The sequence below is a fragment of the Nicotiana tomentosiformis genome, chromosome 2, assembly GCF_000390325.3.
Source record: "Nicotiana tomentosiformis chromosome 2, ASM39032v3, whole genome shotgun sequence".
Classification (NCBI taxonomy): domain Eukaryota; kingdom Viridiplantae; phylum Streptophyta; class Magnoliopsida; order Solanales; family Solanaceae; genus Nicotiana; species Nicotiana tomentosiformis.
In genome coordinates, this window is record NC_090813.1 from 40,516,696 (window position 1) to 40,541,453 (window position 24,758).

General features: G+C 38.4%; 1 protein-coding gene across 1 annotated transcript; it reads right to left on the reverse strand.

Annotated features, from left to right (window-relative positions):
* Positions 1-13,805: 13,805 nt before the first annotated feature.
* On the reverse strand, positions 13,806-14,546 carry LOC138904660 (uncharacterized). The gene has a single exon (XM_070193166.1). It carries the CDS (start codon positions 14,544-14,546, stop codon positions 13,806-13,808), a length of 741 nt encoding a protein of 246 aa, XP_070049267.1.
* Between the last annotated feature and the right edge of the window lie 10,212 nt (positions 14,547-24,758).

Consider the following 24,758-nt stretch of genomic DNA (forward strand, 5'->3'; position numbering starts at 1 on the left):
TCCTAGAATTTCTCTATTCAGCCCCCCCCCCGACTTCAATTACAAACTCTTACTTCTCGGTCTAACTTGGACTAATCCCTTAGCAAGCAAGAAATTCCTACTAACCAGACAGAAAGTAAGTTTTCACTCACTACCAAAGCGCTGTCGCACCTCTACTATTTTCGGCGTAACGAGATTTTAGTCTTTACGAGGGCACCCCCTAGCCAGATTCAATCCTAAGGGTCAATCAAGCCTTTGAAACTAGTGAAAATAGTCGTCACAGTCTGAGTTTCTGCTTTTAACGAGACTTTCTTAGCTTGTCAAACTTTCTCTCCTTCACCGGAAAAGTTATCCGGTAAGCAAGATCTTTGATTGATGTGCCTGAATAAGGTTGATCAATGATAGCTGTTTGGAGCTTTCTCTATACCTTAATTGAACTGCCCTACTCTTAGCTCGGGTTCTTGCTTAATGAGGCGTCCCTTGTTTGCTCTTGGATTGGACTAAGCAGCAATCCTTACTGTGCAAGCAAACCTTATAATTCCTCTCCTTCAATGCCAGCGGATAAGTACACTAGGGCTGGAAGAAACTTAAAAACATTAGTTTCAGAGCCGAGGTGGGCGGAATTAGAAATAACGAAATATTGGTGCGATCATAGTGAGCGATGAGTTAGTGCGAACTAGCGTAGTTCGAGAGAATGTGTCTAGTAAATTGTAGTAGTTGCTCGAAAGAGAATTACGATACCCGAAGTACTCACGATCGGTAGAAAATAATTAGGCGAAATTATAGAAGACGTAGCGGGAAGGATTTCGATAATTGAAAAAATTATAACTCTAAAACCTCATTAATCTTGTCTCCAACCGTTAGTATCTTTAGTTGTTAATTCACTCCTTTTATTTGTTAGTTAATTAGTTAGACATAAGAATATCAATATTTATAATTTAGGAATTGTTCGAGCTTGTCTTATTAGTGATAGTGAACAGTTGTAGCTAAACCTTAGTTCTCTGTGGGATTTGACTCCGAACTCTTAGACCGGATTATATTTGCAGCGACCGCTTATCCTTTTCAGGACTAGAGTTGGACGTGATCATACACCAAATCAACCGGTCAGACAAGAAATAATCTTATCTTAACATAACCAATCTCAATATTACTCCTTTTAGCATTACTAATATACCATACTTAATACTATTCTTATTCACCCTACCAAACAAACCAAAGAGATTATTGCCTTTTGGAGTTTGGACGTGGTTTGAAGAGTTGGAAAAAAAAATTATTTGAAGTTAAAGTTGCGGCGTGGGGAGGGGGGGGGGGAGTTTAAGTTCAGTTCTGTTTGGAAAAATGTAATTTTCGAAGAAAAAAAAAGAATTTATAAAAGTTAAAATTTGTGAATGGAATTTGAGAATTTGTAAAATATTTCGTGAAATACACTTTCATATTAACATCTTAACTTGAATTTATTTTTCAGACGGGAACTTTACATAACTGTCACCGTTTAAAATAAATATAACAAATTCTTAGCATGAAATCCAATATTACAATTGTGGTAGAAAAATATTTATATATGTAACACACGGTTCAATTAAAATAGGAATATTAATTATTAATCCCTAAACATAAGCAATTTGAATGAAAAATCAATACATCTTTCTTAAGTTTTTCTCTTCCTTCTTTCTTCCTTTCTTAACATAAAGATCTTACTTCGAAAATAATATATGTTAATATATACAAAACGTATATATAAAAAATATACATTGAATTAAAGCATATAAAATATACAAAAAAATATACATAAAAAATACAACTTCAATTAAGATGACACTTAGATATGTGAAATATACATAAAAAAAAAAATATATCTTAAATTTAATTAAGATGGCATATAAATATATAAAAAATATACATAAAAAAAATCCTGAATTAAAATGGCACTTGACATATAAAATATATTTGAAATATACATAAAAATACATCTTAAAATAAGATGGCACTTCACAAATAAATAAACAATTATATACATAAAAATACATTTTGAATTAAAGTAATACTTGATATACAAAGTATAAAAGACGTATAAATCAATACATCTTGAATTCATGTGCCATTTACATATGCATCAGATTTTCAAAAATGGAGTGAAGAAGATGAATGTTGGAAAGGGAGAATGGAGATGGACAAAAAAAGTCCTTCCTGTGATTAGTGAGCCAGTTAACTTATTAAATGTTGAGCTTAATTTTTATAAAATACTAATAATAATAAAAAAAGTGTTCTTTATGGAATAAACAATTAATGATGCTATTTATTTAAATAATAATTAAAAAGAATCAATCATCTTGGGAAGAAAAGATACAGCAAGTATATGAATTAGGAGTAGTTGACCATCATCTCAGAGTTTAAACTAGTATTAAATTTATATTCTTCCGTAGCATTTTGAAAAGCGAGGTGATTATTCTTTATTTCTACCAACTTTACATCTTTAATGATCAAATTAGTCTGGAGTAGTGAACCAATTGGAAAAATATAATACCCTTATATTTTTACTTTTGGCCTTTGAAATATCTGTAATCTCAGTTCTAAGATCCAAGTGGCGCTACCTGACGTTACATTACAAGAACAAGTTTGTGTTTTTTACACGCTTGATTATTTTTTAATTATTATTTAAAAAAATAGCATCATTTATTGTTTATTCCATAAAGAGCATTTTTTTTATTATTAGCATATTATAAAAATTAAGCTCAATATTTAATAAATTAACCGACTCACTAATCACAGGAAATACTTTGTTTGTCCATCTCTATTTTCCGTTTCCAACATTCATCTTCTTCACTCCATTTTTAAAAATCTTATACATATGTGAATGCCATCTAAATTCAAGATGTATTGATTTATACGTCTTTTATACTTTGTATATCAAGTATCACTTTAATTCAAAATATATTTTTATGTATATAATTGTTGTATATTTATTTGTGAAGTGTCATCTTATTTTAAGATGTATTTTTATGTATATTTCAAAAATATTTTTTATGTCAAGTGCCATTTTAATTCAGGATATATTTTTTATGTATATTTTTTTATATATTTATATGCCATCTTAATTAAATTTAAGATATATTATTTTATGTATATTTCACATGTCTAAGTGTCATCTTAATTGAAGATGTATTTTTTATATATATTTTTTTGTATATTTTATATTCTTTAATTCAATGTATATTTTTTATATATACGTTTTGTATATATTAACATATATTATTATCGAAGTAAGATCTTTATGTTAAGAAAGGAAGAAAGAAGGAAGAGAAAAACTTAAGAAATATGTATTGATTTTCCATTCAAATTACTTATGTTTAGGGATTAATAATTAATATTTCTATTTTAATGGAACTGTGTGCTACAAATATAAATATTTTTCTGCCACAACTGTAATATTGGATTTCATACTAAGAATTTGTTATATTTATTTTAAACGGTGACAGTTATGTAAGGGCTGTTAAATTTGGCCCAAGCCCAAATGACCCGCCCAAGATTGGGCTGGTTATTGACCTGCCCATTTATTGAAGGAAAATTTACCTGCCATAGCTAAATCTAAGAGTTATTAATGGATATAGCCACCTTTTAATTTAATTATTTTTCATAGCTATAATGAATTTTCAATTTACCCATCATAGCTAATACCAAATACACCGAGTTATTCCACTGTGTAATCTTTTTTCTCAACCCTCTCTTCCCCCCCCCCCCCAACTCTCTCTCCTTTTCCTTCTCTCTTCTCCCTTGGCAGCAAAGAAGTCGCCGCCGACCGTCTTCTCCAGCGGAGTTTTACGGAGCCCAGCTAAACAACCGCCTCTTTTTCTCTTCCCCACACATCACCACCCTCTGTCGTATACCCCTTCACCGCGAATTACCCTTAAACACTATCATCACCCGCCGTCAGATCCAGATCTAAAATCACGAAGTTGCGATCAATCCATTTTACACGCGACGAAAATAATAGAAGAGAGAGATCGGAGGCGTTACCAGATCTGAATCTAATGGAGATGTCGAAATTCATGGCTTCTTCTCCTTCTTTGTATCTTACATATGAGTGTATTCGTTTGACCTGAGACTTATTTCTCCACCACTATTTTTCACGATGGAAAAAGATGTTGTCTCTTTCTTTTCTACTGCCTTTCACGTCGGAAAATCATTGTATAAATACAATATATTTTATATTTTGTTTTAGAGATTTAAAGTGTATTTTGGATTTTCGCCGGAGATCCGACAGGGTTTGATTATATTCTCCATTTTTAAATACAGTGTATTTTGTATTATCGATGGAGATTTGACTATATTCTTTATTTTTTTAAATTAAATACAGTTATTTTTTAAAAAGGATTTGAATGTATTCTTCAAATTTTTAGTGTGAATACAGTGGTATTTTATATTCCACCGGAGATTCGATTGGGTTTGATTGTATTTTTTCTTTTTAAATATAGTGTATTTTGTATTTTCGTCGGAGATTTGACCGGATTTGACTGTATTCTTCATTTCGTCATTTTTTTTAGTGTAAATACATTCAAATACCATCGAATATGTTCAACCTTGCCACATCAAATAAGGTTGGATACAACTGAACAGTGTATTCAAATACACTCAAAAAATAATACAGTTTAAGAGTGTATTCAAATACACTCAAATACATCATATTGTCCAAAACTAACTACGAAACATAAATACATAAAATGTAGCTACGCATTGTTAAAAGCTCCTTAAAAGATAGTCATTTATGAAAGTTCCCCTTTATTGAACTCAACCCATCTTGACCCAACACATCTCAACCCATTTAAAGTTGAGCTGTATTTTATCCCAAATTGACCCATGAGTAACTTTGCTAAAATATTTTTAAAATAATTTTTTTTTATATTTATATATGACCATAACAAAAGTAAAAAAAATCTTATTTAGTAATTATACAATTCATAAGAAAATAACATATATTAAGTAAAGTTTGATAAGAGTTGGGCGGGTTGGGCTATGACCCAATTTTTGGTCCATTTTGACCCGGCTCATCTTAGCCCAAATGACTCGCCCAATTATTAACTCAATCTATTTTGACCCACCCAAAATCAGCCCAACCCGCCCATTTGACACCCTTAAATAAATTTAACCTTTTATTACTTGTGATGTGCTTATCAATTTTTAATTCCTTTATAAGGAGGTCCAAGACAAGAAATGCTAGTGTCCTAAATAATTAAACTGTAACCTGGCTGGTAAGATTTAAACCTTAATGAGACATGTCTCATTAATAAGATTATTTTGATAATTATACTAATGTAATTGATCGCTCAATAAATTAACAGAATAATGTTGGTCAGCAAAAGTTGCCATGAGTCCACAACACAGCCACCAGATGTGCCATTTGAACATACTCTTAATTGGTGGATTTCCTAATCTTTTGCTCATGGGGTGTCTCCCTATGCAAACGACTTCACTCTTGACTTCTAGTGCAATTCGTTTACCCGTAAAATGGTACAATTGAATTTATATGTAGTTTATAAATAAGTAAATTAATTTGATCTAAAAATAATAGATAAATTAGACAGAAATATAAGACTTAGACTTAAAATCTAAATAGACAACATATATCTTGGTTCCGAACGCAGAGCTACCGGGAGCAATAAGAACAACACAAATAAGCAAGAAAGTAAAGTGTTATTGAGCGTTTGATAGAATATAGTGTATGCTTGTCAGAAGATTCGGGTACCTTACAATGATAATAGAGCTCACTATTTATAACTGCACCTAGGGAGCAAGGTCCTAGGATTAAGCTCCTCTTTAATGACAATTATGAGGGCCATTGAAGGATGTGTAACGGTGGGCAGTGAATGATGTATTCTCTATAACGGATCATGCACTTAATGCCGTAGAATATTCTTTAATGAATGCTACCAGATGAGTATCATTCTCTCCGGTGACAAGCGAGATCATTGCCTACGGGTTTAGCTATCTTCTGCCTTTGGTTCCACGTGTCGCTTTCTCATGCGATCATTAAATATGAACATATTTTATCCCATACAGATAGTCCCCCTGCTTTTCGGTGGCATAACTTTGTGTCATCGGGAAGTTGGTAGAAGTACCTTTTTTGGCGGGAAGTTCTCTGATCCCCTCTAAATATTTTCTGACGGTTGATTAGACACACGTCTCTCCGTAATTAATGCCTCGAACACGCGTCACCCTACGATTTAGCTTCACTTTTACTGGTTATCGAGGTAATTATGGCCACGATTTTAGCTGCATATACCTTTACTTATACGCACCAAACCTCTTCATTTATACCTCATAATTTTCTATACTTTCTCAAACTCTCTTTACTCAACTCGTGCTTTGTCTTCAACCTTCCTCTAACCTTCTTCTTGAGAGAAAAACTTTCCCTCATTTCTGATAAAAAATAGCCTCTTCTTCCAGGAACCCTAATTCTTCAAAGAACAAAGGTAAAGCTGATGATGATGCTCCTCCTACGGTGAGCTCCATCATCCCAAAGAGTCTTGTCACCACCAAAGACTTCGAAGAGAAGTATCCTTCTGCGCACCCTCATATGTGGGCCATTAGCATATATAATTCTTCTATCCATCCTTCAAGTATTCCTGCTGTGAAGAAAGATTGCCACTGTCAGAATTTAGACATTATCGTTCCCGACCTGGCGGAGCGGATAACCTTACCCAGGAAGGGTTTTACGTATTTTTATACGTATCCCTTCACTTTGGGACCGTTCTCTTTGAGTGGAGAGCTTGACTCCATCATCATAGAGTTCTGCATCCGCTACCAGGTGTGCTTGGCATATGTAAGTCCTTCGGTGTGGAGGGCAATCGCCTGTCTTCGGCGCTTGTGCCAGGAGACGGGAGAGGAGCTAACCCTAGCTCGATTAATGAACATCTATTCCCCCAAGATCTTCCGCGGGGGAATGATAATTTCAGCAAGCGTGGCCTTCATGCTCTGCTATCCATCATGGATGATGACCGACCGTGGGTGGATGGAATGGTTTGTTTCAGTCGCCACCAGTGACATCATTCCGCCTATGGCTTCATCCTTTCTGGAATTGTGGAACCGCACTCGTAAGTTCACCATTTATCTTTTCTTTCGTTAAAGATCATTCTATGTTGTTATTGGCCCTTCTCCTTTCGCTTATTTCAGTGGATTGGTGGGTTCCACCTAGGGTTGAGGGCTTGGACCAGTAGCTCCAGAAAATTTTGGACGTTGCCACGCCCGAGACTCGCACATAGAAAGAACTAGCCCTTAAATATGGGTGGAGGGCCAAAAATCATGGTAAATCAAACTCACCTCATTCTTACCTTTTCGTATAAGGAATTTGTTTAACCTTTCTCTCCTATTGGACTCAGGTCTACCCTAGGGCTCAGTTGTCGTCTCCGAGAAAGACAATTTAGCTAATCCTGCTGACGCGATGAGGTTGCTGCATGAAGCTTTTACGCAAACAGGTGTCTCCAAGACTGCTTCTGGTATGAACACTTCTTCTCGGAGTCCCCGACCAGAGAAAAAACAACCAAAAAGAAGACGTTCCCTTGCGGCTGGGGAAAAAATAAAAAAGCCAAGAGTGCCGCTCCCGAGTCGTCTCCGTAAGTTGTGCTGATGAGCCCCCCGCCCGGGCCGATCATAGATACCATAATGATTGACGATGATGGGGAAGCCAACGAGGAGGGGGCTTTTCTACATTGAAGACGACGACCTTCATCAGCTTAACAGATTGCTCAATCTGTTGCGTTAGTTACACCAACAGAGGACGTTCCCTCGGCACTCTGGAGGGAGTATGATATGGTGGAAAACACTGACTACCGCTTTCGGATCCTAGTTGCCATGCCCAGCACCGTGAGGCTGAGTACCGGGTCCATTCCGTCTTCGGTTGACGAGCAACCAACAACCAGCACTGCACTTGCTAGAGCCACTTCTCATCCACCAATGCCATCAGCTTCATCTCCTTCTTCGCCAACTCTTCCTTCGCCACCAGCAACTGCTACATCATCTCCACCGTCTGCAACTGCTCGAGAAGAGGATGTCTCTCTCCCTCAATCCCCAGTTCATGGGCACTTGAGGCAAAATTATGCTGCCCCCTCAGAAGATTAGCAAAGGAGGAGGAACGTTACTCTCTTAATCTCTACCGGATACCACCTGTTGTCCTAGCCGGTGGAACTTGCAAACTATCTGAAGCCAAAAGGCTTTAGAAAAAGATAAGGAAAAGATACATGCTCTCTCGGGAGAGTGTTTGTTGAAAAATGCTATGCACAACGCAGCAACGGTATATTCTTCATTTCTTTCGTTGTCTCTTCTATCTTTAATATAGTAGGATTTTGAATTTGCATTTTTTGTTTTGCAGGCCAACTTCCTTGCATCCGAGGGCCTCCAAAAGTTGATTCGAGATAAGGAGGAACTTACCTCCGAGCGGGATCAACTTTTGGCCGAGTGGGACCAAACTACTGCTCGTCTCTCAAAGTTGGAAGCTAAAGCTGCTGAGGCCGTTGTGTTGGAGGCTCGGTTGCAACAAAGTGAGCAAGAAGTGAGACCCTTAGTCAAAAAGTCGCCCATTGAGGGATCAATTTGAAAAATCTAGGGCAAAATGTGATGAAATCCGTAATGTCGTTCTTGCTGCATCCGATTGTGAGGCTGCCTCTGCTGAAAGATTGAACAATTTGGAGGCGACCTTGAACTCCAAAATTGAAGAGCTTGCTGCTGCCGGGGTGAGGTATGCTCAATTGGAGGAGAAGCATAAAAAGACCATTGAGCATGATAGACTTTTCAGCTTTACTGTCCGTGATCTCAACGTCAGTCTCCGGTCTGCTAGATCCGTGTGGGAAAACCTTTCTTCCTAGGTTTGACCAACTTAAAGAAGAACTCAAGCACCGAGCGACTTCTCTCACTGAAAAAACATATGCTATGTGCAACACGAGGAGAAAAACCTTGGAAGAGGCTAAAACAGGTGTCATTGACTTTGATGCCGAAATCGCTAAAGCCCGTGAACTGGAGTTGGCTGCTAAAAGGGGTCTTGAGGCCAGGCCTGATGCTATCGATTCTTCTGATTCCGGTTCTGAGTTCTCGAGAATCGAAGAGGAACCAGAAGGTGATGATGCTGAAGGCCAAAATGATGAAGGCCAGGATAACGAACCGGCGACGGATCTACCCACTTCTCCTGGGGGCACAGATGCTTCTCTTCCCCTGGTTCCGGAGACACAACAGCTTAGTCCTTGATTTCCTTTTCAAACTCTTGTATTGGTGCTGTTTGGCACATTCATTGTAAATAAAAATACCTTTTTGTTCAAGTATCGTATAAGTTTCCCTTTCTACGTACTTTCGTTTGAACATTTGTGCAAGTTTGATTTTTGTGTCTTTGCGCAAGTGTTACTGTTTGCGTCTGATCATGCAAGGCTTTGGGTGTATTTTTCCCCAAAAGCATTTGGATTCCGGGCATAAGTTCTTCCGAAATCAACCCTTTAACGTGAGGGTTTTCATAAGAGAGGGCCCTCTTATATTTACGGTGCTCTTGAAGAGGACGTTTCCTATTCATTACGACACTAACATTTGAAGTACTTGTTTAACTTTCAAATGATAAAATCAATTCATCATTTAGACAATAAACAAGATAGAAATAAAAGGACTTTACTTTATTCCTTCCATTTTCAAAAGTACATAAGCATTCGTTGTGCAAAAAGAAATTACCATTTCTTGTGGCTAACTTATACAACTTGTTTCTACGGGGCTGGTCGTGCAGTTCCTGGTCCCGATGATACAACTATGTTTCCGGGTTTCATATTTTGGTCGAAGTGGAAGTCATTGTTGTCATATCCTCATATCACCCCCCCAGTGTTCGAATGCAAATTAGAACACTGGGAGTTTCACGCCTTCAAGGATTCCACTAGTGAATTGCTAGATAATCTTCAGCTCGGTAACAAAATTCACTTCCCCTTAGGAATTTATGCTATCGAGCCAAAGATTATCTAACAATCCCCAATGTCTTGCACTTGTAAATGGTCGGGTAATCTCTGTTTGATAGCAAACTCAACTATCCAGTAGGAACCTCGCTATCGAGCAAAAGACTATCTAACCTCTCCATAGTAGTTCTTTGCTTGTGTGCCTTGTCATTAAAAGGTCTCATTAATGTTGTTGAAACTTCCTTCGTAGTGTGCTTTTCGTTGCTGCCTCATTAAAAACCTTGCCAGAAAAACCCAATTGGGACAAAAATTGGATGAAGGAAAAAAGAGTGCAGCACATACTTTCAGTACAAGTGATGGTCATCGGCAATAGTATCTCTTGAGATGTGCCACGTTCCAGTTGCTTGGCAAATTTTCTCCATCTTGATTCTCTAACTTGTATGACCCTTTCCCGGTGACGGCTGAAACTCGGTAGGGACCTTCCCATGTTGGACCTAGCTTTCCCGGATTGAGTTCTCGGGTGTTCTGAGTTATTTTCCTTAAAACCATGTCTCCTACTTTGAAATAGTGGAGGTTGGCTCTTCAATTATATTATCTCTATATTCACTGCTTTTGAGTTGCCATCCTTATATGCGCCAAGTCCCTGCGTTCATCGAGTAGCTCCAAATTGACTAACATTGCTTCACTGTTTGCTTCTTCGTTTGATCGGAAATACCTCATGGTAGGTTCGCCTACTTCTACTGGGATCAGGGCCTCTGCCCCATACACAAGAGAAAAAGGAGTCTCCCCCGTGCTTGATTTGGATGTTGTTCGGTACGCCCATAGTACACCTGGAAGCTCTTAGGGCCATTTTTCTTTAGTTACTTCCAATCTCATTTTAAGATTTTGTATGATCACTTTGTTCGTTGATTCTGCTTGGTCGTTTGTGCTTGGATGATAAGGTGATGATGTGATCCTCTTGATTTTCAAATCTTCGAGGAATATTATGATTTTTGCGCCTATAAATTGTGGCCCATTGTCACGGGCTATTTTTTTTGGTATCCCAAATCTGCAAATTATATTCTCCCACAATAAATCTACCAGTTTACGTTTGCCGATCTTCTGATAAGGACATGCTTCAACCCACTTAGAAAAATAGTCAGTTAAAATCAAAAGAAATCTTACCTTACTGGGGGCTATTGGCAATGGTCCCATGATATGCATTCCCCACTTCATGAACAACCATAGTGACAGAACTGAGTGCAGTGGCTCTGGCGGTTGATGTGCCAACGGTGCATGGCGTTGACATTTATTGCATTTTTGAACATAAGCTTTGGCGTCTTGTTCCATCCGGGGCCAATAGTATCCTGCCCTTATTAGTTTTAGTACTAAGGAATCTGCTCCCCAGGGATTTCCACAGATCCCTTCGTGAACTTCTTGCATAACATAGTTAGCTTTGGAGGCTCCCAAACATCGGGCCAACGGGCCTTGGAAAGATTTTCTGTATAATTGACCTCCTTTGAAACTATATCGTGCGGTCTTAGGTCGTAGCGCCCGACTGAGAGTCGCATTTGATTTCTATGACCTTAGAGTCCACCATCACTACTTCTTTGGTTGCCAAAGCTAACAGTTCTGGATTGAAATCGGCCACAAAGTCGGCCGAACCTTGTGACTTAATCGCAGTCCTAGGTTTATATTCTCTGTCAAATTCACTCATTTCGATGGCCCACTTGGTTAGCCTACCCAAAAGTTCGGGTTTATGAAGTATATTCCGCAGGGGAAAGGTGGTTACCACTAGGGGTGTTCATGGTTCGGTTTGGATCGGATTTTCCCTAAAAAGAATCCAAACCAAGTAAGTCGGTTCTTCAAATATTGGAACCAAACCAAACCAATTAAGTCATTTTTTTTTATCAATTTGGTGTTTGTCGGTTTTTCGTTTTTTCGGGTTATTTATCGAATTTTTTCTTAAATATGAGACATAACTACAAAACACATATTCCGGCGACTACATTTTCAATGTAACACTATCAAACCAATTACTCTTTGAGAAATCTATCATTTACCAAGATATATTGATGATAATTGAATCAAATAGTGATGAATAATTTAATTATTCAATTAAAAATTAATTATTTTTAACATGAAATAAATTCATGTACTTAGCAAAGAAAAATACCAATCAAACTAGAATGTAAAAGCAAAGAATTAGATTATTATAATAGCAAAGAACTAGTCTAAAAATACAAACGACTAATATGTACCATAAATTTTAGAAAATTTATGTAAAAATATACATATATATTGGTGTAATAATAAATTTAAATAACTACTTCTATAATCAGTTTGGTTCGGTTTTTTCGGTTATTTTTTTATTAAAACCAAAACCAAACCAAATTTGATCTGTTTTAAAAATTCAAAACCAAAACCAAACCAAACCTAAAAAGTATCGGTTTTTTTGGTCGGTTTGGTTCGGTTTTTCGGGTTTTTATGAACACCCCTAGTTACCACAGCTATCAGATGAAATTAGAAATAAGACCTTAGTTTTTGAGCGGCGACTACGAGAGCTAAGGCTGATTTTTCCAGATGTGGGTAGAGAGTTTCTTCTCCCGTTAAACTCTTACTAACATAATAGATAGGAGATTGCGTACCTTCGTCCTCACAGACTAAAACAGCACTTACCGCTACCTCCGAGACTGCTAAGTAGACCAACAACTTTTCGCCTTCTTTCGGTTTCAATAACAATGAAGAACTTCACAAATACCTTTTCAAATCCCTCAAAGCCTGTTGACATTCCTGGGTCCATTCGAAGATATTCTTCTTTATGAGCAGTGAGAAGAAATAATGGCATTTCTCCATAGACCGTGAAATGAATCTATTCAAAGCGGCCAATCTCCCGGTTAGACTCTGAACCTCTTTTACGCTTGATAGCTGGTCCGGGATGTCTTCGATGGCCTTGATTTTATCGGAGTTAACCTCGATCCCCCTTTGTGACACCAGGAATCCCAAGAACCTACCAGAGCTGACCCCAAATGCACACTTCTCGGGGTTAAGCTTCATGTTGTGCTTCCTTAATATGTCAAAAGTTTCTTGCAAGTGTTTGAGATGATCACCTGCGTTCAAAGGCTTAACAAGCATATCATCTATGTAAACTTTCATGGCTTTCCCTATTTTCTTTTCAAACATCTTGTTCACGAGCTACTGATAAGTGGCTCCAGCGTTCTTTAGCCCGAAGGGCATCATATTGTAACAATATGTGCCAAAATTCGTGATGAACAAAGTTTTTTCCTGATCCTTCGGGTCCATTTTGATTTGATTGTACCAGGAGTAAGTATCCAAGAAACTCATTAACTCGTGCCGGTCATTGCATCAATCATTTGATCAATGTTTGGCAATGGGGACGAATCTTTTGGGCACGCCTTATTTAAGTCCTTATGGTCTACGCACATGTGAAATTTATTAATCTTTTTTGGACTACTACTATGTTAGCTAGCCAGTCGGGATATTTTACCTCTGGGATTGAACCGATATCAAGCAGGCGAGTTACTTCTTCTTTGATGAATTTATTTCTAGCCTCGATAATAGGACGTTTTTTCTGTCTTACTGAAGGAATGCTAGGATCCAAGCTTAACTTGTGTACGTCCACTTCCGATGGGATACATGTCATATCCGCATGCGACCATGCGAACAATCGACATTAAATTTAAGAAATTCAATAAATCCAGACCTGAGTTCGGGATGCAGTCCTGTCCCCAAGTGAAATTTCCTCTCCAAGAATTTTTCGAATAATGCTACTTGATCAAGTTCTTCCACTGTGGAATTTGATGCGTCCGTCTCTTCTGGTACCTAGAAATACCTTGGTACTTAATAGGATTCTGATGCCCCTTCCCCTTAGTTTACTTCGCTTGGCTCGGGAACAGGCACCGACTCCTGTAATTGTTATGTTGCATGCTCCTTCCCTTTGCTACTGGAGACTGAGATTGCATTCATCTCCTTTGCTGCCGGTTGGTCACCTCTTATTTGCTTAACTCCCTCAAGATTCGGAAATTTCAGCAATCGATGATACGTTGACAACACAACCTTTATTTCGTGCAGCCATGGTCTCCTCAAAATGATATTGTAACCCATATCGCCGTCTACTACCTCTAAAAGGGTCATCTTCATTACCCTATCGGCATTCGTAGGAAGCAAGATTTCTCTCTGGGTTGTCACGTTTGCCAGATTGAACCCGGAGAGGAGTTTTGTTGCTAGAATGATACTTCCGGTGAGCTTGGCTTGCTCCAACACTCTCCATTGGATGATATTGGCCGAACTTCTTGGATCCACCAGGACATGTTTAATCTTGAAATCTAAGACATTTAGAGAAATTACCAAGGCGTCGTTATGCGGTAGCAGCAGTCCATCAGCGTCTTCCTTCGGAAAAATGATGTCGTCTTCAACAACTTCACGAAGTCTTTTGCTATGGGTGACTAATACTTTTATCTTTTTCACAGCCAAAAATAAAACCCCGTTGATCTTGTTCCCCCTAAAAATCATGTTGATCTTCAAGCGTGGGGGATCTTCTCCTGCTTTTGAAGGCTCTGCATTATCACGATTGCGACCGTAGTTGTTTTTAGCCCGGTCGCTCAAAAATTCCCTGAGATGGCCGTTTTTCAGCAATGTCACCACCTCTTCACGCATATGCCGACAATCCCCAGTCCGCTGACCATTTGTCCCATGGTATTTGCACTAAAAATTAGGATCCCTCTGGCCGGGATTAGATCTCATTGGCTCCGGGAACCGTACTTCTTTAATGTTCCTCATGGCCGATACCAGCTCCACTATGCTGACATTGAAATTGTATTCAGAAAGCCCGGGGTAGGAAGAATCTTATGTTTCCTTGCTCTGCAACGACGTGTTATTTTAGCCGCGATCGGTTCTCCTATCGATAGCGAATCTGTCTGCCGACCGAAAATATGTGCCACGTCCTTCGACCCGTCCATAGGGCAAAAATCTACTACTCGAAGACCGTCGATGTGTATCAAAATCGTTTTAGATTTCTCTTTACTCTTCTCCCGGTCCCGACCCTAAGCCGATGCTAGGGAACTGAGTTGATCATCTTCAATCCTTATTTTTGACTCGTAGCGATAGTGAACATCCGCCCAAGTTATTGCTTGGAACTCAAGAAAACTTTCTTTCAACTTCCGCGAAGCATCGAAACTTCTCGGATTTAGACCTTTGGTGAATGCTTCAGCCTACCATTCGTTCGGAACGGCTGGTAGCAACATCCTTTCCTTCTAGAACCTAGTTACAAATTCTCGCAACAACTTAGACTCTCCTTGCGCAATCCTGAATATATCGACCTTTCAGGCATGTACCTTTCTGGCCCCAACATGGGCCTTGATGAAAGAATCCGCAAGCATCTCAAAGGAGTCTATGGACTGCTCGGGCAAAAGCGAATACCATGTCAGGGCTCCCTTCGTAAGAGTCTCCCCAAATTTATTCAACAAAACGGACTCAATCTCGTGGGGAGCTAAATCGTTTCCTTTACCTCCATTGTATAGGTGGTGATATGCTCCTGAGGATCTGAAGTCACATCATACTTCGGCACATCATGCATTTTAAACCGCTTCGGGATCAGTTCTGGTGTCGCGCTTGGTTTGTACGATAATTATGTGTACACTTTTGAGTCCAGACCTTTTAGCACTGGTGGTACATCCGGTATTTGATCCATTCGGGCATTTACTTCCCTCATAAATCGCATGAATTCAATTTTAAAGGGATCACTCTCGTTGTTGTGACCGGATCCGTTCCCCCCGGCCCCATAGGAGCTCACATCGTCCCTCGGGGTGTTGTTGTTGACCCTCTGCGTTGTTTGGTTTATGGGAGCATCGGGAAGAACTAGGACTTGCCCATTCGCGTTTCTGGAAGTGCTTGACAATGCCTGCTTCAGTTCAGTCATGACCTTATCCTGTCGTGTGAGGTGGCCTATAATGTCCTGCTGTTATTCTTGCAAGACCCTGATTGCTTCGACAACATGCTCTTCTTTAGCATCATCAGGAGTTGCCTCCCAAACATATTGTGGATATCGCCGCTATGGACCGGCGTGGCCTCGTTCCCCTTGTTGCGGGTATCACATATTGAACCCTCGTGCTGAGACTGATTTCCTTGGGCCTCAACGTTGTGAGTGTTGTTAACATCATTATCTACCATTTTTAATTATTATTGCTAAGAAAAAGAATGAAACAAATTAGTAACAAATGCATGGATCAATTCAATTACAGGACTGTTTATGCCCCACGGTGGGCGCCAAACTGTTTACCCGTAAAACAGTACAGTTGAATTTATACATGGTTTATAGAAAAGTGAATTAATTTTGTCAAAAAATAATAGATAAATTAGACAGAAATATAAGACTTAGCCTTAAAATCGAAATAGACGGCAGATATCTTAGTTCTGGGCGCAGAGCTACCGGGAGCAATAAGAACAACACAAATAAGCAAGAAAGTAAAGTGTTATTGAGCTTTTGATAGAATATAGTGTATGCTTGTCAGAAGATTCGTGTACCTTACAATCATAATAGAGCTCACTATTTATAGTTGCACCTAGGAAGCAAGGTCCTAGGATTAAGCTCCTCTTTAGTTACAATTATGAGGGCCATTGAAGGATGTGTAACGGTGAGCAGTGAATGCCATATTTTCTGTAACGGATCATGCACTTAATACTGTAGAATATTCTTCATTGAATGCTACTAGATGACAACATTAATTTTGTCGTTATGAGTATCATTCTCTCCGATGATAAGCAAGATCATTGCCTTCGGGTTTAACTATCTTCTGCATTTGGTTCCACGTGCCGCTTTATCATGCGATCATTAAATATGAACATATTTTACCCAATACACAATCATAGGTATCATTTACCACTTCTTAATTAAACGAAAACATGGCCCAAACTCCAAAGGATATTTCCACGTTTGAATTGGCTTTTAGTAGCTATGGTTCTTTCAAACTTTAATTTAGTGTGGTCGGAAAATAACAATTGTTCAAAACTATGTATCTTTTTTATCGTTTTAAAATTGCATAACAACAACATCAACAATAATTCTGGAGCTTAATATTTTGGGTTATTAAAATTTTATAGGGAAAATAACTTTATGGAATGAAAATATTATGAGACAACGGTTTATATGATATATATTTGCTTGTCCTTTTTTTTTTTGGGTACCTAAGAAGAAAAATGAGAAATTATCCTAGGTAATTCTTGTTTAAATCAGTATTTTAAAAGGCGTTTTCGGGGCGAGCCCTAGGGCGAGGCGCACCAAAAATGCCCCGGGCGTTCGGGGCGCATTTTTTTAGTGAGGCCTAAGCCCCAAAGAGTTTTTCAAATTAAAACAAAATTTGTTGAATAAGTCCTTCATATAATACCCAAATTCTCAAAATTCAGCTTGGTAATTACTCAAAAGTTGTAAAAAGGAAATGAAATGTATTAAATTTAAAAGTTAAGATCTTTTTAATTGATTGAAGCCCCAATTCATGGTCTTTCCCAATTCTTTATCTTGTCCGCTAGTCTGCTAATATCTCCCAAAAGCAACGAATATTTATTTTTTTTACAAATACAAAGAGAACTCCATTCTCCTTCATAGCAGCAAGTTCAAAGTTCAAATTGCAGGTTAGTCATCCTTTTTGTTCTTTCATGTAGAAAATTTTTATTCTTTTCGACCCAAGTTACTTGAGCTTCTAACTAGCGTATAATAGATTGTTTGACTAGTTTTTTGTCGGGATGAAGTGCGCGCGCGCGCGCGCACACACACACACACACACACACACACACACATATATATATATATATATATATATATATATATATTCCACATATTTATAGTTTTCTTTATTTTTTATGCAATTTTACCTGTTTATAAATATTTACTGTAATTATATTATTTTATAAAATATTAAAAATTAAATATCTATAGGGCTTACGCCCCGTGCCTCGGGGATTACGCCTCGCTGAGGCATATGTAAAATGCCCCGCCTTACGCCCACGCCTTTTAAAACACTGGTTTAAATAAAAAGTGCTTACTTGGGAGGAATATGTAGAGTCGTTACTTCTAGCAATTTGAACTTTCCGTATCTTGCATTCGTCCTCTTTAAATCTATCTATATCTATATCTATTTATATTTGTATTATTTTTATCTTAAAATCACGAATAGTTTTAGCAAAATATCATTCGCCTTACCTTTAATAATATATTTTATATTAGACAAATAGTAATTTAAGCTGTTTTCCTAATATTTAGAACTTTAATATCAACCAAAATTTTTGTTATTTTAGTGAACTAGGTAAGTGTCACGACCAGGAATTTCTACCTTCGGGACCGTGATGGTACCTAACATTTCACTCGCTAGGTAAGCCAACTTTAGAGTAACTCTGTTGTAAATATTTAAACACTTAGAACAATTTAACCAATTAAACAGAAATAAAACTAAAATAAATACAAAATAGCATAATAACCCAATTATCTAAGTACAACCCGGATTTAGAGACACAAGTATACGAGCTTCTAGAGGTTCTACAAATAGAGTCTGAAATAAATACCACTGTCTCGAATGAAATGAACAGTAAATAAGGAAAGAGGAAGGGGGCTTCAAGGTCTGCGGACGTCAGAAGATCTACCTCGAGTCTCCAAATAAGCTAATTCGAGCTGATGCACCTCACAGACAGCTGGGACCAATACCAAAATCTGCACAAGAAGTGCAGAGTGTAGTATGAGTACAACTGACCCAATGTACTCCGTAAGTGTCGAGCCTAACCTCGATGAGGTAGTGACGAGGCTATAATAGGACACCCACGTAATTAAACATGTACAAACAAAGATATACGTGCAACATGACAACAAATAGAGATTAAACACATACTAGTGGGAGGGGACATGTGAAGGGAAACATGATACGATAGCTATAACGGGAATGTCAACATAAGACAGTCAAGTAAATCACCAACCAATGAAGATGGATAACATAATGAATAAAGATTTCATGGCATCACCCATCGTGCTTTTACTCTCAACATCACCGTGAAACAATAATAATGGCACAACATTAACCTTCGTGCTTTTACTCTCAATATCTCCATGAAATGATAAATACAGCACGACATCACCCTTCGTGATTTAACTCTCTTCCTCACCATGTATTAATCAATAAATGAAATAATAATCGGCACGGCATCACCCTTCGTGCTTTAACACTCTCCATTACCATGTAGCAATGAATATATAATATTTGGGATGTAGAATAAGCAAGAACAAGCCTTACATCAACAACGGTTCCAAAATACCAAACCTCAACTTTCAAAAGTACTCAATTATCACTAATAGTTCATAAATGCGGAAAGAACAATCAATTAAGAAATAAACCAGTCTAAGCATGGATATCATAATCAAAGAAGGAAATGAATTACAAGGAAACAAGTCCCACCCGCATGCTTTAACCCAACGACAATGCATAAGTTCTTGTCACCTCACATATATGTTGTACCCAAACATTTAAACACGTAGCAAATAGGCAAACAAGTATCCCTCAAGTTAAAGTTAACCACGATACTTACCTCGCTTCATAATTGACTCAAAGTCCAACCACAGCCTTGCCTTTCGAACCAGCCTCCGAACCAACCAAATCTTGCAATTTATAACCAAACGATTCAAAATAAGCCTTAGGAACTACCCACGAATGAAAGAGGTTCAAATTAGGTCATTATTGAAAAAAGTCAACAAAAGTCAATCCCGGGGCCGCTTGGTCCAAACCCGAAATTCGGACCAAAACTCGATTACCCATTCACCTCCGAGCCCTTATGTAATTTATTTTGAAATCTGACCTCAATTTGAGGTCTAAATTCCAATTTTATAAGAATCCCTAATTCTACCCAAATCCCCAATTTCTACCATGAAAATCCTAGATTTAAGGTTGAAATCTTATGAAATGTAGTGGGAAATTTAAAAAAAGTAGATTAAGGTCACTTACCAAAGAAATTAGGAAGAAAAACTTTTGGGAAAATCGCCTCTAAGGTTTTTAGGGTTGAAAATTTAAAAGAATGAACTAAAATCTAGTTTTTTCCTTTTTATGTCCAGGCGTAGATGTCGCAATTGCGACCTGGGGTTCGCAATTGTGAACCCCGTAAATGCGAAAAAATCCTTCGCAAATGTGAAGTCTTCACAATTCTGCTGCCATCGCGAATGTGAACTCTGCTGACCCAACCTTACTTCGAAATTACGAAGTAATTGTTCACAATTGTGAATCTGATAGAGACACTTATGTATTGCTAATGCGAAACCAGACCTCGCAAATGCGAGGTCTGAGGCCGCACCCGAAACAGTGTTTCACCAGCTATGATTCTAAGTCCAAATTCACTCCGTAGCCTATCCAAAACTCATCCGAGCCCTCAGGGCTCCAAACCAAACATGCACACAAGTCCAAAAACACCATATGAATTCGCTTGTGCGATCAAAACACCAAAATAACACCTAGAACTAGGAATCAGACACCAAAACGAATAAAATTTACAATGAAACTTAAAAAAACTTATTTTAATAACTGGACGTCTGAATCACGTCAAATCAACTTCGTTTTGCACCAAACTTTGCAGACAAGTCATAAATATAGTAATGAACCTATACCAAGCCCCGGAACCAAAATCTGAACCCGATAGCAATAAAGTCAAACTTCGATCAAATTCATAAACTATTTAAACCTTTAAACTTCAAATTTTCAATAAATTGCGATAACTCGAGCCAGGGACCTCCGAATTCGATTCCGGGCATACGCCCAAGTCCCAAATCACGACACGGACCCAACGAGACCGTCAAAACACAGATCTGGGTTCGTTTGCTCAAAACATTGACCGAAGTCAACTCAAATAGACTTTTAAGGCATGAATTTACATTATAATCAATTTTTCATATAAGAGCCTTCTAGAAAAAGACTCGGACTGCGCACGTAAATTGAGAAAGGCTAAAGGAAGCTGTTTGAGGTCTCGGAACACAGAATTAAGGGTTAAAACTCTAGATGACCTATCGGGTCATCACATTCTCCACAACTAAAACAAACGTTCGTCCTCGAACGGACATAGAAAAGTACTTGGACAGGTAAAAATGTGTGTATATATACTCTGCATGTCTGACTTGGGCTCCTAAGTGGCTGCCACGACCTGTTGACCTCTCCATTGCACTCGAACTGAAGGATAACTCTTAGACCTCAACTGTCGAACCTGCCGGGATAGAATAGCCATCGGCTCCTCCTCATAAGTCAAATCCTTATCCAATTGGACTGAGATGAAATCTAACACATGGGACGGATCACCGTGATACTTCTGGAGCATAGATACATGGAACACCAGATGAACTGCTGATAAACTAGGTGGCAATGCGAGCTTGTAAGCCACCTCACCCACTCTCTCAAGAATCTCGAAGGGTCCGATATACCTAGGGCTTAATTGCCCTTCTTCCCAAACTTCATCACACCCTTCATGGGTGAAACCCGTAGCAATACCCTCTCTCCGACCATGAATGCCAAATCACGAACTCGATGGTTGGCATAACTCTTCTGCCTAGACTGAGTTGTGCGAAGTTGATCCTGAATAATCTTGACCTTATCCAAGGCATCCTGTACTAAATCTGTACCTAACAACCAAGCCTCTCCTAACTCGAACCATCCAACTGACTATCGGCACCGCCTCCCGTATAATGCCTCATAGGGAGCCATCTGAATGCTCGACTGGTAGTTATTGTTATAGGAAAACTCCACAATTGGCAAGAACTGATGCAAAGAACCCCCGAAATCTATAACACAGGCGCGAAGCATATCTTCCAATATCTGAATAGTGCGCTCGGACTGTCCGTCTGGGGATGAAATGTTGTGCTCAACTCAACCTACGTGCCCAACTCACGTTGTAATGCCCTCTAGAAGTGCGAGTAAACTACGTACCTCGATCAGAAATGATAGACACAGGCACACCGTGAAGATGGATGATCTCGCGGATGTAGATCTCAACCAACCGCTTTGAAGAATAGGTAACTACCACAGGAATGAAATGTGTTGACCTGGTCAGCCTGTCCACAATGACCTATACCGCGTCGAACTTCCTCTGAGTCCGTGGGAGTCCTACAACAAAATCCATAGTGATACGTTCTCCCTTCCACTCGGGAATCTCTAACTTCTGAAGCAGAGCACCAGGTCTCTTATGCTCGTACTTAACTTGCTGACAATTTAGACACCGAGCTACATATGCAACTATATCTAGGGGTGTTCATGGTTCGGTTTGGGCCATTTTTTCCCTAAAAAGAAACCAAACCAAGTAAGTCGATTTTTCAAATATTGGAACCAAACCAAACCAATTAAGTCGGTTTTTTATCGATTCAATTTTTGTCGGTTTTTTGTCGGTTCTTTCTTAAATATGAGACATACACTACCAAACGCATATTCTGGCGAGTACATTTTCAACGTAACGCTATCAAACCAATTGCTCTTTGAGAAATCTATCATTTACCAAGATATATTGATGATAATTGACTCAAATAGTGATGAATAACTTAAGTACTCAATTAAAAATCGATTATTTTTAACATAAAATAATTTCTTGTACTTAATAAAAGAAAACTACCAATCAAACTAAAAGGCAAAAAATTAGATTATTATAATAGCAAAGAACTAGACTAAAAATACAAATGACTAATATGTACCATAAAATTTTAGAAACTTTATATAAATATATACATATATATAGGTGTAATAATAAATTTAAATAGATACTTTTATAGTCGGTTTGATTCGTTTTTTTAATTAAAATCAAAACCAAACCAATTTTGATCGGTTTTTAAAATGTAAAACCAAAACCAAACCAAACCTAAAAGTATCGATTTTGGTCGGTTTGGTTTGGTTTTCGGTTTGGTTCGATTTTTCGGGTTTTTATGAACACCCCTAACTATATACTTCTTCATCCTTCTCCACCAATAATGCTGCTGTAAGTCCTGATACATCTTGGCAGCACCCGGATGAACAGAATAGCGGGAACTGTGGGCCTCCTCAAGAATCAACTCACGAAGTCCATCCACATTGGGCACACAAATACGACCATGCATTCTCAAAACCCCATCATCTCCAATAGTAACCTGCTTGGCACCACCGTTCCGCACTGTGTCCCTAAGGATAAGCAAATGAGGGTCATCATATTGCCGCTCTCTAATGCGCTCATACAAGGAAGACCGAATGACTGTACAAGCTAGAACACGACTGGGCTCTGAAACGTCCAACCTTAGGAAGTGATTGGCCAAAGCTTGAACATCTGTAACAAGAGACTTCTCACCAACTAGAATATACGCAAGGCTGCCCATACTCACTGCCTTTCTATTCAAGGCATCGGCCACCACATTGGCCTTTCCGGGATGATACAAAATGGTGATATCATAATCTTTCAATAGCTCCAACCACCTCCTCTGCCTCAAATTGAGATCCTTTTATTTGAACAAATACTGTAGACTCTGATGATCCGTGAATACCTCGCACGACATGCCGTAAAGATAGTGCCTCCAAATCTTCAGCGCATGAACAATGTCTCCCAACTCTAAGTCATGAACATGGTAATTCTTCTCATGAACCATCCGCTGCCGCGATGCATATGCAATCACCCTGCCATCCTGCATCAATACTACACCGAGCCCAACACGAGATGCATCATAATACACCATGTAAGATCCTTGAGCTTACACTGTGTCAAAGCAGCCTTGAGCTTCAGAAAGCTCAACTCACACTCGTTTGACCATCTGAACGGGTCTTCCTTCAAGGTCAACCTGGTCAATGGGGATGCTATAGAAAAAAACCCATCCATGAACCGGCGGTAGTAACCCGCCAAACCCAGGAATCTCCGGATCTCTGTAGCTGAAGTAGGTCTAGGCCAGTTCAGAACTGCCTTAACCTTCTTTGGATCCACTTTATACCTTCTACCGATACGAGGTGCCCCCAAAAGGCGACTGAGTTTAACCAAAACTCGCACTTTGAAAACTGGCTGTCTCTCAGAGTGTGAAGTACAATCCGAAGATGCCGTTTGTGCTCCTCTCGACTGCGGGAGTAGATCAGGATGTCATCAATAAATACAATCATGAAGGAATCCAATTAGGGCTTGAACATGACGAGCACAAAACACACACTTAAATATGCTCGCTAGTCGAATATAGTATAATATAATATCCTATGCACAGGGATTAGAGTTAAATAGTATTATCATAGTTTGTAGCTCGATTGCTATCCAAGATGATCAACAATTTAGATTTATATGGTTAATACTAAAATTCATTAAGAATCTATAGCTAATTGACTAATGACAATCGAAGCAAGGACTGAGCAAAGGAAGATATCAATGGGATAAAATGGGGTTTTGATAGGATAGGTGCAAGACAATTGTCTGGGATTTAACTCTAGACAATTCACTTATAATATTCAAGTGAGTCTCTCGAATTCACTTTATTATTAGTTCAAACGTTCAACAAAAACTCCTCTTTCGATTAAGTCTTAACCTCACGAGATGAACCAATTTAATCACTGTGAAAATGTGCAAGAATGCGTAGTGGATCGGTGTTTAGGAAAACCTCTTTCGATTATTTTCCTAACTAGGTTTAATCAATGATTCAACTAGCCTCCTTCGATTACTTAGAAGAATCTATGAACTCAACCAATAATATAATGCAAAGATATCATAAGTTATGCCTCTCTCGATTACAAGAACTAGTGAATATAGATGCAACAATTAAATCTTCCAAAACAATTCAAATACATAAAAATAGAGTTATAATCCACAAAAAATCATCAAAAAACCAATTCCATCAAAACCCAAAAGGAGCTACTCCATAGACATGGATAAGTT